We start from the raw sequence: 17,552 nt of genomic DNA on the forward strand, positions 1-17,552 counted from the left end.
GGGGGCTGGGGCTGTGTCTTAGAGGCACAGCGCTCCCCTGGCATGCGTGGGGCGCTGGGTTCGATCCTCACCACCACAATAGTTTTCCAGCAATTAAAAAAAAAAAATAAAATGCCTGGGCTGGGGCTATAGTTCAGTGGCAGAGCACTTGGCTAGCATGTGTGAGGGACTGTGTTCAATCCTTAGCACCACATAAAAAACAAAGGCATAAAAGATGGCACGTTATAATGAAAACTTAAGTTCCTGCTGTGTCCTCTGTCCTAGTTCCCTCCCTTCTAGATGCAAATACTAGACTACATTTCAGCATGAGTCCTTCAGTTGTCTTTATGCTGTGTTGCTCATATGGCCCATAAATAGTATGTTCTATGCTGTGCATTTTATTTTATTTAAAAAAATTTTTTAGTTGTTGATGGACTTTATTTATTTTCATGTGGTGCTGAGAATTGAACCCATGGCCTCATACATGCTAGGCAATGCTCTACCACTGAGCCACAACCCCAGCCCTGTGCTGTGCATTTTAAAAGCTATGCTAGCGCTTCAGCAGTGTGTGTTATTCTAAAACTCATATTGTTGACTCAGCTTGTTTATGAGTTCTTCCCACATTGACAGTTGATGAGGGACTCTTATGGACAAAGGATGTTTGTTGGCAGTTTTCTAGGTTATTGATGGTTTGTCACCATTTCAAACAGTTATTCAGTGAGGCACCTTGTTCTTATACCTGTCTCCTGGTGCTGATGTTAGAGTTGTAGGACACACTACAAGAGTTCATTGGAAGTGGTACATGTGTGATCCATTTTAAACAGATAGCTTACTACACTGCACTCTGTTAGTTTTGTCAACTCAGACTGTAGCCAGTATTGTGGGAGTGTCTTTTTTTTTTAATGTTTTTTGCTAGTTTAGTGTGACTGCCATGTTGTATCATTTTAATCTTTACTTGAAGTGTATTCAGATCTCTTTCTCAAAAAGGACAGATAACTAACATTGTATTTCTTCAGCCAGGTGCATTGGCACTTGCCTTTAATCCCAGCTACTCAGGAGATGAATGCAGGAGAATCAGGGGTTCAAGACCAGCTTAGGCAACTCTCAAAAAATAAAGGGCTAGGGATGTGGCTCATGGTTCAGTCCCTGGTACCAAGATAGATACATAGATAAAATTTTTTTTAAAAGATTGGGGATGGCTGGACGCAGTGGCACACACACCTGTAATCCCAGTGGCTCGTGAGGCTGAGACAGGAGGATGGTGAGTTCAAAGCCAGCCTCAGCAAAAGCAAGGCACTAAGCAACTCAGTGAGACCCTGTCTCTGAATAAAATACAAAATAGGGCTGGGGATGTGGTTCAGTGGTTGAGTGCCCCTGAGTTCAATCCCTGGTACCAAAAAAAAAAAAGACTGGGGATGTAGCTGAGTGGTAGAGCACCTCTGGGTTCAGTTCCCAGTGCCAAAAAGGAAAGTGTGGGGACTTTGAGAAAGAGGAGAGTCCAGCCAAAGGTACACATGGAGTGGTTATACTTAGGTCAGCTTCAAACCATGCTCAACTTCCCCCAGTGCACAGATGGTGGTCATTAGTATTCTAAGATGGAGATAATGGGAGATGTGGTCAGCTGAGTAGATTCTTGGATCAGGGTGGGATTTACGAAGAGAAGTTTTGAAGGATGGGGAGAGGTAGGACAGGATGTTAAACTAAATCTCTTGAAGAATTCGAGGAGAGGCTATTGAGCTACTGGAGATTTGCATTTCCCTAGCAGTTCTCTGATTTTTTTTCATTTCTCTGCTTTTTGGATTATAGAACACAATCGAAAAAACCTACAGATGCCCCCTGTCGTAAATTACACAATCCCTTTTTATTATAATTATTACTGCATATTAATTGTATAAAACAATGGATTTGTGGTTGTTCTGGGGATTGAACCCAGGGGCTCTTATCCCCAACTCTTTTATTTTTTGAGATTTTAGCAAGGACCTAAGCTAAATTGCTGGGGCTGGACTCAAACTTTTGATCCTCCTTCCTTAGCCTCCTGAGTAGCTTGGAATTACAGGTGTGAGTCCTCATGCCAGGCTCAATATCATGGATTTCATTGTGGGTTTTTTTTTTTTTTTTTCCTTATAGTTGGGGATTGAAATTTTGGCCTCCAGCACGCATTATAGTGCTCTACGACTGAGCTACATCCTCAGCCCTTTTTATTTTTCATTTTGAGACAGTGTGTAGCCATGTTGCCTAGTCTGGTCTTACACTTGCCAGCCTTCTGAGTACCTGAGATTACAGGTGTGTGCCACCATGTCTGCCTGCAAACTGTCACTTTTGCAGCTGCACTGGGGTTGTTTCCTGGATGTTGGGACACAGTCCTCATGGTTTATATTTTTTGTGTATTTGTAGAAGATTCTTCTTGCTTCTCTGGTTTGTAATTTCTCATGCAGAGCAGAGACTTAACCTTCCCCACTGGTCTCAGAATAGTTCTGCTTGTCTGAGAATTTTTGAATGTTTTTTTGACATTGTGAATATTTTATTTATTTATTTATTTATTTGGGGGGGGGCAGTACTGGGGATTCAACTCAGAGGCGCTTAACCACTGAGATACATCCCCAGATCTATTCTGAGACAGTATCTCTGAATTGCTAAGGCTATTTAAAAGGTGGCTCTGTCTCGGAGGTCCATCTGTGGTGGCATTTCTGTTGACTCATGTGCATCTCTCCCCCTTTCTCTAGGAAGAGTACAGGAATTCCATGCCTGCATCCAGTTTTCAGCAGCAAAAGCTTCGTGTGTGCGAGGTCTGTTCCGCCTACCTGGGTCTTCATGATAATGACCGTCGCCTCGCAGACCACTTCGGGGGCAAGTTACACCTGGGTTTCATTCAGATCCGAGAGAAGCTTGATCAGTTGAGGGTATGATAGTGAGCTGTGTTTCTGGAGAATTCCCATTTCTGACTTTTTTTTTTTTTTTTTGGTCGTCATTGTTGGTTTATTTTAGTGGTAGGTGGACACAGTACCTTTATTTTATGTATTTGTTTTTATGTGGTGCTGAGGATTGAACCCAGTGCCTGACACATACCAGGCAAGTGCTCTACCACTGAACTATAACCCAGCTCCACCTTCACATTTCTATATTTTCAAAAACCTTTTGGGAGCCAGGCACGGTGGTGCACGCCTGTAATCCCAGCAGCTTGGGAGGCTAAGACAGGAGGGTCACAAGTTCAAAGCCAGCCTCAGCAATGATGAAGCACTAAGCAACTTGGTGAGGCACTAAGCAACTCAGTGACACCCTGCATGTAAATAAAAATACAAAATAGGACTGGGGGTGTGGTTCAGTGCTTGAGGGTCCCTGGATTCAGTCACCGTTACCAAAGAAGAAAAATAAAAAATTGGGACTGGGGTTGTGGCTCAGCAGTGGGTTCAATTTTTAGCACCACATATAAATAAATAAATGAAATGAAATGAAGGGTCCATTGACAACTTTAAAAAAAAATTTAAAAACCCTTTGTTCTGATTCACTCTAAGAACTTGAGTTTTATAGTGAAATACTCAAATTTTATCACTTGATTTCACATAAGAGACATAAAATATCATAATCCAAAGAATCCTGAAAATGGAACTGGGGCTGTAGCTCAGTAGCAGAGTGCTTGCCTAGCATGTGTAAGGCACTGGGTTTGATCTACCACATAAAAATAAATAAAATAAAGGCATTCTGTCCATCTACAACTACAATTAAAAAAAAAAAAAAAGAATCCTGAAAATGTATTTAGTTTGTACCCCTTCGTTGTGGTAAATAACAGAGTCCAGTCCCAGGGTATGGACAGTTCTGAAATAGCTTTTGTGTGGTTCAGTTATCTTTGCCTTTACGCTGCCTCAGAAAGGTAAGGAAGCTGTGGGTTTTCTTCTGATAGCAGTGCACACACAACCTATTCCTTCCTGAAGAGTCTAAACTTTAAGTATGAAGCTGAATGTGGTGGTGCACAGCCCTACAATCCCTGCATCTCAAGAGGCTGAGGTAGTAGGACCTCAAGTTTAAGGCCAGCCTGGGCAACTTAGACTGTCTTATTTCTCAAAAAAGGGGCAGGCCAGAGGGTGCTGTGGCACACATCTGTAATCCCAGCAATTTGGGAGGCTGAGACAGGAGAATTTTAAGTTCAGAGCCAGCCTCAGCAACTTAATGAGGCACTAAGCAACTCAGTGAGAACCTGTCTCTAAATAAAATACAAAATAGGGGTGGGGTGTGGCTCAGTGGTCAAGTTCCCTGAGTTCAATTCCTGGTACCAAAAAAAAAAAAAGGCATGATGGGGAGTTTGGGGGGATATGGCCATGTAGCCTTCTCTCCCTCCATGCACTTGAAATGTGGAAGAACAGACCTAAAGCACCTGAATGGAATTTAGAGTGCTACAGTAACCAAGGCCTCATTTAGGGCTGGGGTCTTGTTTGACTCCAGGAAAAAGCTGGTCCTTTAGGCAGAAGACAGCAAGGTTCTGTACCCAAGGAAAGGTCCTTAGGTGAATTGAATTTGGAACTAGAAGCAGGATTGGAGTACAGTGGCACTTAGGGTATTCTTAAAATATTTTACTTCTGTTCAGTAGAACATTTGGTTCTGGGGATTGAACCTAGGGTCACTTCAACTTAGAGCTACATCTCTGATATTTTCAATGTACTCAGTCACATTTTCAAGTTGAAATTGTTTCTTATAAGTTGGTAGATATAAAAGGTTGTATGTTATATGTGTTCAATACAATATAAATAATTATTTGGTTTCTACTGTCAAAATTTTCTCCTTAGAAGTTGGGAATGGCCAGGTGCAATGGTATATGCCTGTATTCCCAGCAGCTAAGGATGCTAAAGCAGGAGGATCGAGAGTTCAAAGCCAGCATCAGCAATTTAGCCAGGCCCTAAGCAACTTAGTGAGAAACTGTCTCAAAAGTTAACTAACTGTTCCTCTTCCTTCTCTTATGATTAGCACATGCAGGTGCTGGGTCAGTCTGTACTGTTCGGTGATTAAGCACCCTTGGGTTCAATCCTTGGTACCAAAAAATATATAATTAGTTGGGAATGATATATTCCCGTTTGTCCTTTAAATCATACGTTAATTCCATGTTGTCCTAGAGTTTTTTCTTAGTGCAGTATTTTTTGTACCTGAAAGTTTTCAGTTTTCTTAGTGTATATCTGCATCAAAACTAAATATAAGCTTGATGGGTTGGTGCAAAGCCTATAATCCCAGTGGCTCGGGAGACTTAGGTAGGAGGGTTGTGAGTTCAAAGCCAGCCTCAGCAACTTAGCAAGACTTTAAGCACTTCAGTGAGATCCTTGTTTCTAAAATAAATATTAAAAAACAGCTGTGATTGTGCCTCAGTGGTTAGGTTAAACACCTGTGAATTCAATCCATGGTACAAAAAAAAAAAAAAAAACCTCAATATTAGCTGGGCACGTGATACAGAAAGCTGAGGCAGAGCATCACAAGTTGGAGGCCAGCCTTAGCAGCTTACTGAGCCCCAACCACCCCTCCCCTGCAAAAAAAAAAAAAAAGACTAAGGATGTAACTCAGAGTTAAAGCACCCCTGGGTTCAATCCCCAGTACATAAAAAGAAAAATGGGTATATGTTAAAACTTTTTTCCAACAGGCCGAAAAACTTGGTCTAGGAAGTATCTTAACCATTGCTGCTATGAGTGGTGTATGGTTGACCAAAACAGCTCAAACACATTAAAGATTTTGACAGTTGTTAAAGTAGCAACATCAAATGTATTTTAAAGTGTTCTTTGTTTTGGAGTTGGTTTGTTGTTTTTTTTGTTGTTGTTGTTGTTGTTGTTGTTGTTTTGGGTTTTTTTGTTTTGTTTTGTTTTTAAATTGATTGATTGATGGTGCTGGGAATCAATCCCCAGGGCACTCTGCCACTGAGCCACATCCTCAGTCCTATTTTGTATTTTGTTTAGAGAGAGAGTTTCATTGAGTTGCTTAGGGTCTCAGTCTCCTGATCCACTGGGATTACAGGTGTGCCACCACACCCTGCCTGCCTGTCTTTCTTTCTGTCTTTTTTTTTTTTTTTTTTTAATATTTATTTCTTAGTTTTCGCGGACACAGCATCTTTGTTTGTATGTGGTGCTGAGGATCGAACCCGGGCTGCACGCATGCCAGGCGAGCGCACTACCACTTGAGCCACATCCCCAGCCCCACTTTCTGTCTTTCTTGTGCTGGGGATTGAACCCAGGGTCTTGTGCATGGAAGGCAAGCACTCTACCAACTGAGCTATATCCCTAGCCCAATGCCTTTATTTTTTATTTTAAGATAGAGTCTCATCCAGTTTCCTACACAGACCTCAAACTTGTGATCCTCCTGCCTTAGCCTCTTGAGTCATTAAGACTACAGGCCTCTGCCACTCCATCTGGTTTGATTAAGAAGGTTTTAAAACAAATGTGTTAGTGTTTCTTAGAGTTTTTCTTGCTTTTTTCTTTTTCCCATTTTTCATCTATTTAGAAAACTGTGGCTGAAAAGCAGGAGAAGAGAAATCAGGATCGCTTGAGGAGGCGGGAGGAGCGAGAGCGGGAGGAGCGGCTGAGTAGAAGGTGAGCAAGGACAGGGTAGTAGGCTCACGGAGCCCTTGTGCTTCAGAAGATGCTGCTTCATGTACTGAGGTGTTGCTTGGAACAGTCAAGGTCTGCCATAGGCTAAAAGAAAGCCAACGTGCAGCATATCCAGTCCTGCAGAGTGCAGGCTGGCCTAGCACCTGCATGTGCTAATCATAAGAGAAGGAAGAAGAACAGTTAGGATAGGTTCCTCCTTCACCACATGAGCTGATCCACTGACTGCTGGGCATGCAGCCATCAGCAGATGGGAAGGGTTAGACCTGATCCTCTGGGAGAGGAGTGTGCAAAGTGGCAACACTTTGCTCTAGGGAAAGTGCATCAGGGAAGAGCTTTGGGCTGAGTGAGTGGTTGGAGGTCGTATATGTACCCTGGCATACATTTATTGCATGGTGTGGGATCATTAAAAAACTCACAGGAGTGATGGAGTCTGATGTCAGGAGGTGTTGCTTCCCTTTGGAGAGCTGAGTGAGGGTGTTGGGTGGAGCAGCAAGATCAGTGAGTTGCTGGTTGGGAGGATTCCTGATGAAGGAGTTGGCGGTCTGAAGAGTCAAGTGGTTGGAGTCTGGGTGTGATCTGGGGACAGAATTGATAGGAAATGACTTGGAAGTTTTTTGACCTCGAGTTTGCACTTGCTGGGGTGAGAAAGGTAGTGTGAGAAGGGATGGGGTAGAGCTTGACTCGCCATATTCAATTTTAATGCCCAAGACATAGCCTTCTGATTGGAGTTCAGAGAAGAGTTCTGAGCTAGAAATAACCTCACTTTGCTTTCAGGGTAGCTTATTTCCCCTGAAAGTTCCAAAAACTGCTTTCCCAAAGGAATTCCTGAGTGCCTGACTCAGAAAGAGCCAATGCTTGCTGTTCTCTTGTTTCCTTTGTTGTTTTCATGGTGGTTGATTATTAGAGCTTTGTATTATATGAGAACATCCTCAGAAGACCTGCCATCCCTTTTGCACACAGATGCATCTGTTGTGGTTGGGCATGTCTAGATACAGTCACATGTAGGCCCCTTTTCCATGATGACTGCACAGTGCTCTCAGAATGGGTGTCACATGAGACCTTGCTGGTTGTCTAACCAGAGGAGCCCATTGATGCTCACCTGGCACTAAGCCTGTGTCTGGAACTTTGGTGGCTGTGGAGGTGCTTGCAGCCCTTTGTCTTCTGACTGTATACCTGTGCCAGTGTCCATTGTAAAGCTTTGTAACTCTAGCCTGCACTGATGGACATGGGTGCTGCCAGTGCAGCCAGTGAGCCACAGAGTGGGTGGGGCCTCATCCTGTGAATTTCTGCACCTCCCACTGCAGCCCAAGTAGTTGAGCAGCCAGGAGAGAATAGGTCTTTGGGAAAAGTCTTCCACCTCAAGTTGTGGGCACCTTCCCAGTCAGTGGAGAATGAGGATGCTTCTGGAACATTGTTCATCATCTTTTCCCTTTTCAGGTCTGGATCCAGAACCAGAGATCGTAGGAGGTAGGCTTCTAGATGCCTAATAGTGTTCTTTCAGTCGCATGCCTCTTCCACAAGATTTTTTAAAAATAATTGATGTTTGCAATTCCACATGTTTATCTGGTGGGCAGGGTGGCTTGTGAAGGGCCCCGGGGATGGTGAGGCCTGTGGCCAACCAGGAGTGTTCAGGAAGTGCCACTCGGGGTGGGTCTGGCATCAGAGTAGCTCTTGGGAATATTTCAAACTTGAATTGCACATTTGCAAGATGACAGAAGGAAATATAAGTAAGGCCACAGTCAGAACCTGAGCCCAGAAGTGGGGTAGTCCTGGGCTGCTTGCTTTCTGAGCAATCTCAACCATCAGAGCCTTCGGTTTTTTTCAGGTCACGCTCCCGAGACCGTCGTCGGAGGCGGTCAAGATCTACTTCCCGAGAGCGAAGGAAGTCTTCCCGGTCCCGGTCCCGAGACAGACACCGGCGCCATCGCAGCCGTTCCCGGAGCCGCAGCCGGGGACATCGCCGGGCTTCCAGGGACCGGAGTGCGAAATACAAGTAACTACTCTGACTCCTTCAGTAGCTGCAACCAGGAGTGAGCCCCTTCTCTTTGTGTTCCCACGGTTTGCTGGGGTCTGTCAGTGGGCCCTTCCATAGCTGGTAGGGCTAGACTCAGCTTGTGGGGAGCCTGGCCAATGGTGAGACTCAGGGTTTGAACCGGGGAGGACTGTGGAGCATGTCCCTTGTGGACTTCTAGGTAGAGCTACAGTGAAATAGTCATCCTGGACTCTAGGCACTGTCACTTGATACTAAACCCTCCTCAACTTCTGAAGTGGTTTTAAATTTTGGCCTTTTTTCCTTTCTATTTTTATGTAGTGGATTGTATTTCATATGTATAATTTTGTTGTACTTCCTTATTAAAACTCTTTGTGAATGTCAGTTTTTAGTGAGTACCTAATGTTCCCTGTATGGACGGTTAGGCATGAGATGGCAGCCCTTTCTGCCCTCTGGCCTCCCGGGACCATGACCTTCCTGTCCATTGAGGAGAGCCCACATTGTTGGTTTCTGAACAGCCACTCAGAAGCAGGGTGGCAGCCTCCACTGAGCCTCTGATTCCCATTCCCTAGGTTCTCCAGAGAGCGTGCATCAAGAGAAGAGCCCTGGGAGTATGGGCGGAGTGAGCGTGGGGCTGTGGACTGGAGGCTGGAGAGCTCCAACGGGAAGACTGCTTCACGGAGGTCAGAGGAGAAGGAGGCCGGCGAGATCTGAACCCGAGCTCTGATGTTCTCAATGAAAACATTCAGCACAGCCTAAGATTGCTCTTTATATTTGCTGAACACAACTCATCTTTTGTAGTTTGAATTTCTATTGTATGGAGCTAGCTGTGAGTTTCTAGGTCGTGCAGAGTTGCTCCTGTGTTCTGGGTTATGTTGTGTAGGAATAAATAAACCTGACCGGCTGCCTCCTTACCGTCCTCTGCTGAGGTCCTTTGCTGGGACCCTCCTCCACTCCAGGAGAGACAGGCCTGCTGCTTTCCCCTCTTCAGAAGACTGCAACTTGCAGTCCAGCCACCTTTTGGCTTTTGGTGTCTGTCCCCAGCTGAGCCAGGTATATGTGACTCCCCGTCCTTGTACTTACACCCATCTTTGCTGGTCATCTCTAGCTCCTGTTACAGACTGGAAGGCAGGCAGGGAGCAGAAGGCACATTCCCCATCCATCTCTTCCGGAGCTGGCCTGTCAGATCCTAACTCAGGCAAGGTGTCCTGCCATTCCCTATTTGAAGTTATGCAGGGCAAAGAAAAGCCCCTGGGTGGCACCCACCTGGCAATCTTCAGAGAAGAGAGGGGTGTTCTTTGGGTCACATTCCAGGGTGCTGCTTTGTGGTTCCTGCCTGGATGGGTTTTTGTGTTACCCTCTCAGCTCTTTGCTGCTGCTGTCAGGATGGTTGCCTTAAGACCAAAGTGAAGGGTAACTGCTGATTGACTTGTGGCCCTTTTAATATTTCTGGGGACCGTTTACATTTGTTTTAGAGGGAGCTTCTGTTGCCTCATTGTTAACACAGTTACTCATCTCTACTCTGTAGAGGTGCACATGTGGCAAAATAGCACCCAAAAGGCCACCAACATCCTGATGTGGCTGCTGGTCAGAGACAGTTCTTTCCTGTCTCCACAGAAAAGATTGGTGGGAAGGAAATCTATGGAATCCACTTGGGCTTGGTACTTTGTTCTATGTATGTGCCCTATGTAGGTTTCTGCACCAGCCGAAACCAGCACCTGGCCTGTAGGCAGGTCACAGGTGTCCAGGCTGAGTGTTCATTTACAGCCTGTGTTCTCCTGGGGCTATGACAGCCAGTCTGTCCACCTCCTGTCCCCCACCATTACCACTGTGACGGGTTTTTCCTTTTCTACATCTAGACATAAATTTCTCTGTGTGGACAAATAGCTGTGTTTTCCTTTGTTGTTTTGCCAGGGAATAGGTTATGCCAACAAATGACCTGTAGTACCCACACCCTAGCTCCTCTGATTGTAGCTGAGGAGCAAGGCCCCCTTAGGCTTCCACATTCAGTGTCTCCAGTCCTCCTGAGGTGGCCTGAACTAGCGTAGCTCCCTGGGTAGATACCTTGTCACCTCCCTTTGCTGGGGAAGCCCTGTGGTCCTTTGTGCCCCTTTACAGTGGTCCAGGACAAATGGAACCCATGCACCAGAGCAGCCTTGATACCCCCAGCAGCTTTGCTTCCCTGCCCGAGTCTCTGGTCTGCTGTAGCCAACCTACTTAAGTACCTTTTCACCCAGTATGGACCTTGCTTTCCACAGCAATGCCTATACATTTCAGACATACTGTGGGTAGTGTCTGGGCCTGGGAGGCATGTCCCTGTCCTGTGGGGGAGCCTGCCCATCAGAAAGGCCTCCCAGGTAGAGTGATGATCATACCCAAGGGAACCCAGGCTGAGTTGGAACAAAAGGGGTCTCCCCAGTATACACACCCCTCATACCATGGGAATACATCAACACAGCATGGGTAGCGATTTTAGAGAAGTGAGGCAGAATGGCTCTACTTCATTGTTGTTGACTGCCACACCTGCCTCCTGTGTAGGGTCCCCTTGGGTGTAGCGCATAGGCGGGAGTTGGTGAAAAGTCCTGGGTGAGACAGGATCTCACCAAATTACCTTGGGCCTCACTAAATTGATGAGGCTGGCTTTGAATTTGGAATCCTGCCTTAGTCTCCGGATACTCTGGGATTATAGATGTGCACCACTGTGCCCAGCTAAATACATTTTTAATTAATTTTTTTAAATTATTTTTTAGGGGGCTGGGGCTCAGTAAAGCTCTCGCCTAGCAATTGTGAGGCTCTGGGTTCTATCCTCAGCACCACATAAAAATAAATAAAGGTATTGTGTTCAATATTTTTATTTATATATATATATAGTTGATGAACCTTTTTTAAATTTTTATTTATATGAAGTGCTGAGAATCGAACCAAGTGTCTCACACATGCTAGGCAAACATTCTACCACTGAGCCCAGCCCTTAATTAATTTTTTTTTTGAAACTGTGTCTCACTGTGTTGCCTGCCTGGACTTGAACTCAAGCCACCCATCTTCTCAGCCTCCTAAATGCCAGGACTAGACCACACCTGGCTGATTTTACTGTCCTTGTTTTTTTTTTTTTTTTTTTTTTTTTCCCTTTCCTTCCTATATTAGGATTCTTTAGAGAAACAAAGGGAGTAGGACATGCAGATGCATAGTTATGCGGTATTGGCACCTGCTGTCCCAGGACAGGAAGTCAGTCCTGCTTGGAAGGCCTGAGAACTATAAGCTCTACATCAAGGGCAGAAGATGGATATCACTGCCGAAGCAGAGAGCATTTCGCCTCCCTTCATTGTTTTGTTCTGTTCAGGCACTTAGTGGGTGGACAATGACCCAGTGGCATTGAACAGGGGGATCTGCAGTTTCCTGGTTCCAATGCCAGTCTCTTCTGGGAACCCCACAGTCCCCTAGAAGTGCCCGTGTAATGCCAGCCCAGGAAGGTTGATGACCAACAACACACTCTTCCTGTGTGGTCTGCTCTGTCCACTGATATTTTATTTTGGCACTGAGGATTGAACTCACTGAACCACATCCTCAGCCCTTTTTAAGTGCCTAGAAGGATCTGAAAGGCTGTCCACTGGCAACATGCATGGCTGCAGACCTGTTTGTGCCCATTGGTGGTAGGTCTTTGCCATGCTGGTGCTCTGGAATGTACCTTTGTCTTCTGCCAGGTCCGTTCCTGACTTGGGTAGCAGAAAGGGGCAGTAAATAGGGTAATTACTTCCCAAAGTCTCTGCAGTTACCATGGTTGATTTTATATGGAAAAAAATACCCTACCTTTCCTCTTTGGAGACTAGATGAAGGCATGATTCCAGTGTGGACCCCCCCACACACCTGACTGGGTGCTGGGGCTGGACTTGCCTCCTTCCACCTGGTCCAAAGTCGGGTAACTCCTGACTTTCACAAGCCTCCCCTCAGGAACTGACACCACCCCTGCACAGCTTCTGCCTCTGTTGGAGGTAGGGGTGGGGGCTGTGCCTGGTTTTCTCCTAGGCTGGGTTGGTGAGTGAGGGGCCATGCAGTGGGCACTATCCCAGCGCCCGTGGATCCGAGGAGTGTCAGGAGGGAGCCAGCAACGTGAGGAGCTGCTGCCGCCTCTGCAACCCTTACCACCTGAGGGCTGTGAGACCCTATGCCTCAGACTCTCGCCCCCCACTTTAAGAGGACGGAGTCTTGCTCATCCATCCCTGTGTCTAAAGGACATACGTTCCAGGACACGTTCTGGGGGACTTTATTCAAGGCGGGGTCCTCGGGAAAGGGAACTCCTGGAGGCCCCCAGATGACCCACTGGATTTCAGCGATACTTGGAGACCAGCGTGGAGGTCACATGGCTCAGAAACTTGTCTAGCGAGGCCTGCATGGTGGGGCTGAAGTCCCCGGGATAGTGTCGGGCGAGGGTCACCAGCAGACAGTGGCACAGGAGCTGTGGGCAGATGGAGCTGTGCCTGAGCCCATCCATCATCAACACCCTTCCCTGGTGGGACCCCTCCCCCGGCGACGCTGGGTCCGGCCTGGCCTGCACGCTCACCTGGAAGTTGGCTGGGTCCACACGCAGCTTGTGTGCATGCAGGTCGCTCAGAGAGGCCAAGGCACCCGGCAGGTCGTCCAGCTGATCTACGGCAAGGGTCAGCGCGTCAGCCACCTTTTGGCCGTGAGCTTTAACTTGGGCGGAGCCAGGACTCAGGTCCAAATGAGGGAAGTACGTTTTGGTGCCAGGGAAGGCCAGGAAGGTCCTGCGGGGAACGGAGTGTGAGTGCGCGTCTCCGAAGCGGGCCGAGCAGCGGGTAGGAGTGGGGTCCCTCCGCCCGGTTCGTACCTCTCCAGGGCTTCGGTCGTGTAGACGCCAACGTTGTCGCCCAGCTTCTTCCACAGCGCCCGCACCATCGCCCGGTCCCTGGCAGACAGCGCCATGCCGGCTCTCCAGCCGAGCACTTCGCGCCCAGCCTGCACCCAGCCGGCGCCCAGCCGGCGCCTTTGGAGGACTTCTGCGTGGCCTCCAGGGGGCGCCTTGAGCGTTCGCGCTGACCTGTGGTCCCAGGTCTCAGAGGGTCTCCACTGTGCTCAGACTGCTACCCTCAGTCTCCCTGAACCCCGAGGCCCCATACGTTAACGAGTTTGCTATATGGAAGGTAATGCCCAGATAACACTGAGTTTCAGCCTGTGTTTTGGCGTGTCCCCTACCTCCCGTATCTATTGGGACACCTTCCTCAGTCTGTCTACTAATTTATTGTATGAAATGAGAATTAAATGGATAGCAAATGCCAGGTGCCTGGCTCATAGTAGATGTTACTTTCAGAACAATGAACATTTATTAGGTGCCTGGTTTGTGTCCAAATAATAATAGTAAATACCTATTCAGCATATTCTGCCAGATTCCATATCACACCTTTTCCCCCCCTAAATATTTTTTATTTGTTGATGTACCTTTATTTTTTATTTATTTATATGTGGTGCTGAGGATCGAATCCAGTGCCTCACACATACTAGACAAGTACTCTGCCACTGAGCTACAACCCCAGCCCTAACACACATAACATCTTTTAAAATATTTTTAATGCATTACTGGGAATTGAGTTGAATTGAGGCTAGCCTGAGCAACTTAGCAAGTCTCTGTCTCAAAACAAAGAGTAAAAAAGACAGGGAATGTAGCTCAATGGTAGAGAGCACTCCTAGATTCAATCTGAAGTCTCTCCCCTCCCCCCCAAATTAGACTCCACATAATTTACCATTAAATCCATCTTAACAGTGTATAATTCAGTGACATTTAGAACATTCACCGAATTGTGCAGCCATCACTAATGTCTAGTTTCAGAGCTTTTTCATCATGCTAAACAGAAACTCAGCCATTAGCAGTAACTGCCCAATCCCCTTCTTTTAGCTCCTGGTTACCTCCAATCTGCTTCTTTCCCCCACAGACCTGCTTATTCTGCTTATAGGCTAGCTGGCCTTCTCCCTCCCCTTCCTCTCCTTATTCTCCTCCTCCTCCTCCTTATTCAATACAATGGTGCTTTACCACTGAACTACATTCCCAGCCCTTATATTTTTTATTTTGAAACAGGATCTTGCTAAATTGCCCAGGTTGGCTTAAAACTTGTGATCCTTCTTCCTCAGCCTCCCAAATAACTGGGATTTATATATCATATTTTATATATCATATGATTTACATATCATATAAATGAGATTATATGATATGTAGTCTTCAGGGTCTGGCTTCTTTCACTCAGCATAATGTTTTCACGATTTGTCCACATCCTGCAAATTTTATTTCTTTTTATGCCTAAATTTTAAGCCACATTTTGTGTGCACATGTGTCCACTGATGTACATTTGATGTGTTTCCACCGTAGCTGAGGCCTCCATGATAAAACAAAATATCAAAGATGGAGCTGTGCCTGGGCCCATCCATCATCCAGCGCAGTGGGGCATGCCTGTAATCCCAGTGGCTCGGAAGGCCAAGGCAGGAAGATCACAAGTTAAAAGCCAGCCTCAGCAAAAGCAAGGTGATAAGCAACTGAGACCCTGCCTCTAAATAAAATACAAAATAGGGCTGGAGATGTGGCTCAGTGGTTGAGCACTCCTGAGTTCAATCCCCAGTACGAAAACAAAAACAAAGATGGCTTCTACCTGGAACTCTACTGAGTCAAAGAGTATAGTAAGGATGAGTCTTGGGCTTAGGGCAGAAAGAGGGTTTTGTTGTTGTTTCTTAATATTTTAGTTGTAGATGGACACAATACCTCAATTTTATTTATTTTTATGTGGTGCTGAAGATCAAACCCAGTGCCTCATACATACTAGACAAGGGCTCTACCACTGAGCCCCATGAACAGTGTTTTTAAGTGGAGGTCTGGGGCCGGATGGCCCTCAAGCCTTCCCTCTGATACCCATGCCCTGGGCCTGCTCTGCTAGGAGGAAGTATGTGGGGTAGGTCAGCCAGGTCTCCCTAGCTCTGGATCTTCTTTCTACTGCTCCACTGGGACAGGAGCACCCAATGACATGGGGCAGCTGAGTGGACATGGGACTGGGCCCAGAGGATGAGTCTCCTGACTTTCATGGCCCCAGGACTACAGTATTCATAGAATGGACATCCTGGGTTGGTAGCTCCAGAAAATGGTATGGCATCTGCAATTCCTGCTCACCCTTAAACTTATCAGAACTGTGAGAGAATTTGGGGGTTTTAGGGAGACTGATCTCTGAAGGGAGAGGATTCAGTGTTACTCTGAGGAAGTGTGGCTTCCTCACCACCACCCTTCTCTGGGAGGGTCCCTGGGAGAGCTGGGCCAATTTCCCTCAACCCCATGTAAGACAAGTGCTCTAAGCCTAACTCCCAGCCATTTTTGTTTATTTGTTTTGAGGCAGATTCTTGCTAAATTGCTCAGTCTGTCCTCCAACTTAGAGTCCTCCTGCATCTGCCTGCTGGATAGCTGGAATTATCAGCATGTACCACATTGCCCAGCTTGCTGGGCCATTTGAGTGTAATTGTGTGTGCATGTGTGATAAAATATGAACAGGAGGAGCAAAGGCAGTAAGTATTGCCGCCAACTTGTGTTAAATCTTCAAGGCCCTGGAATGAAATGCTGGGAGGAACTACAGCACAGCTCTGCTGGGTGGAGGGGTGTCCAGCGAGTCCTGGGCAGCCACCAGAACTGGTTCCAAACCCGGCTTCTTTCTGTCCCTCCCTCCCTTAACTTTTCTTGTCCTCTCCAGATACATAGAGGTCTTTGATGTGTTCCCAAGAAGCCACCAACCCCCAATCTTGGGATCTAGGCGGACACAAAGAACCCAGGGCACACAGGCTGCCGCACACTCAGACTTTATTCAAAGACCAAGAGGTGCAGGTGCAAGGAGGGGAGGAGGAACTGGCTAGGAGGCCTGACGGGCATGGATGGGCAAGGCCCGCGGGGGCTCCAATTTAACGGTATTTGGAGGTCAGCACGGTGCTCACAGAGGCCAAAAACTTGTCCAGGGAGGCATGCACAGCAGGGGTGAATTCGGCCTGGTGGTGAGCAGCCAGGGTCACCAGCAGGCAGTGGCTCAGGAGCTGTGGAGAGAGGAAGGGCCGTCAGTGGCAATAGAGACACTGCCATCTGTGTTCCACCTAACGTTCTGCCCTGCCACATTGCCACCTGCGCCCTCAGCCCGTCCCTCCCAGACTTTCCCGGCCCCAGCGCTCACCTTGAAGTTGACCGGGTCCACACGCAGCTTGTGCGCGTGCAGATCGCTCAGAGCGGACAGGGCGCCGGGCAAGTCGTCAACGTGGGCCGCTGCGTTGGCCAGGGCATCGGCTACCTTCTTGCCATGGCCCTGGATCTGGGCGGAGCCGTGGCTCAGGTCAAAGTGGGGGAAGTAGGTCTTGGTGGTGGGGAAGGACAGGAACATCCTGCAAGGAGAAAGCAGCGTGTGGGCGAAGTCGAGGAGGATGGGGGCATAACAGGTAGGGTGCCAGCTGGTCACTGGGGCGGGTGTTGAACCCCGGGACCGAGCAGGGCAGAGGAAGGCGCTCACCTCTCCAGGGCCTCCGCACCATATGCAGCACCGTGGCCGCCAATCTTCTCCCAGGCAGCCTTGACGTTGGTCTTGTCAGCGGGAGACAGCACCATGGTGATTTCTTTCTGAGTCCGTGTCAGAACCAGAAGCGTGCTGGACCAACAGAGCGCTTCGCTTTTATGGCCCAGGTATTTGGGACCCGCCCAGCCCAGCCTCGCTTATTGGCTGGTACCGAGTGACTGAGCCGCCAGGCCTGGCCAGCAGGGGGCAGACTGGCGCGTCCAGCCAGCTGGGCCTCACCCTCACTGGGACCAAAGGGGGTTCTTTCCTCACTCCCCGCCGCCCTCTTGGAAGGGGCATGCTAGGCACTAGCTGCCCGTTGGGGTTCTTGCAGCGCACGAGTTCAGTGCCATTTCGGATGCCCGATGATCCTAGCCATGGGCTGGACTCCTGTGAGCACCGGCAAGGGCCAGCCCACACCACCTCCCCTGATCC

General features: G+C 47.6%; 3 protein-coding genes across 11 annotated transcripts in view; 1 reads left to right on the forward strand and 2 right to left on the reverse strand.

Moving 5' to 3' along the window:
• Positions 1–9,458, forward strand: part of Luc7l (LUC7 like) — a 32,495-nt gene extending 23,037 nt beyond the window's left edge. For 2 of the 7 annotated variants that reach the window (XM_027940913.3, XM_027940920.3), the window contains 5 exons: positions 2,703–2,879; positions 6,448–6,536; positions 7,992–8,021; positions 8,380–8,547; positions 9,117–9,458. In XM_027940913.3, the coding sequence (XP_027796714.1) occupies positions 2,703–2,879; positions 6,448–6,536; positions 7,992–8,021; positions 8,380–8,547; positions 9,117–9,258 (606 nt within the window). In that variant the 3' untranslated portion in view covers positions 9,259–9,458. Of the gene's footprint in view, positions 1–2,702; positions 2,880–6,447; positions 6,537–7,991; positions 8,022–8,379; positions 8,585–9,116 lie in introns of all 7 variants that reach the window. The other 5 variants (XM_027940914.2, XM_071605539.1, XM_027940917.2 and 2 more) reach the window with 4 other exon arrangements.
• On the reverse strand, positions 1,822–13,688 carry Hbq1 (hemoglobin subunit theta 1). Of its 3 annotated transcripts, XR_011705486.1 has the most exons (4): positions 13,391–13,688; positions 13,103–13,307; positions 6,971–7,130; positions 1,822–2,837 (listed from the first exon to the last, which is right to left on the reverse strand). XR_011705486.1 is itself a non-coding variant. In XM_027940923.3 (3 exons), the coding sequence occupies exons 1-3, from the start codon at positions 13,483–13,485 to the stop codon at positions 7,050–7,052; spliced, it is 381 nt and encodes a 126-aa protein (XP_027796724.1). In that variant the 5' UTR covers positions 13,486–13,688; the 3' UTR covers positions 6,920–7,049. The 3 variants fall into 3 exon arrangements, 2 of the variants coding, with proteins under 2 accessions (XP_027796724.1, XP_027796723.1); XM_027940923.3 differs by lacking the exon at positions 1,822–2,837 and having other exon boundaries at positions 6,920–7,130; XM_027940922.3 differs by lacking the exons at positions 1,822–2,837; positions 6,971–7,130 and adding an exon at positions 12,790–12,997 and having other exon boundaries at positions 13,391–13,678.
• Positions 13,689–16,367: 2,679 nt separating this feature from the next.
• On the reverse strand, positions 16,368–17,214 carry Hba1 (hemoglobin subunit alpha 1). The gene is made up of 3 exons (XM_027940371.2): positions 17,076–17,214; positions 16,746–16,950; positions 16,368–16,611 (listed from the first exon to the last, which is right to left on the reverse strand). The coding sequence occupies exons 1-3, from the start codon at positions 17,168–17,170 to the stop codon at positions 16,483–16,485; spliced, it is 429 nt and encodes a 142-aa protein (XP_027796172.1). The 5' UTR covers positions 17,171–17,214; the 3' UTR covers positions 16,368–16,482.
• Between the last annotated feature and the right edge of the window lie 338 nt (positions 17,215–17,552).

This window comes from Marmota flaviventris, chromosome 19, assembly GCF_047511675.1.
Source record: "Marmota flaviventris isolate mMarFla1 chromosome 19, mMarFla1.hap1, whole genome shotgun sequence".
Classification (NCBI taxonomy): Eukaryota; Metazoa; Chordata; class Mammalia; order Rodentia; family Sciuridae; genus Marmota; species Marmota flaviventris.

Bases quoted from the DNA above. Each gene is read 5' to 3' on its own strand.
- Hbq1 (XM_027940922.3), bottom strand. From the start codon at position 13,485: ATGGCGCTGTCTGCCAGGGACCGGGCGATGGTGCGGGCGCTGTGGAAG. The intron at 13,308-13,390 runs GTACGAACCGGG...CGTTCCCCGCAG, and splicing joins ACGACCGAAGCCCTGGAGAG to GACCTTCCTGGCCTTCCCTG. The intron at 12,998-13,102 runs GTGAGCGTGCAG...ATCTGCCCACAG, and splicing joins TGGACCCAGCCAACTTCCAG to CTCCTGTGCCACTGTCTGCT.
- Hba1 (XM_027940371.2), bottom strand. From the start codon at position 17,170: ATGGTGCTGTCTCCCGCTGACAAGACCAACGTCAAGGCTGCCTGGGAG. The intron at 16,951-17,075 runs GTGAGCGCCTTC...TTCTCCTTGCAG, and splicing joins GGTGCGGAGGCCCTGGAGAG to GATGTTCCTGTCCTTCCCCA. The intron at 16,612-16,745 runs GTGAGCGCTGGG...CTCTCTCCACAG, and splicing joins TGGACCCGGTCAACTTCAAG to CTCCTGAGCCACTGCCTGCT.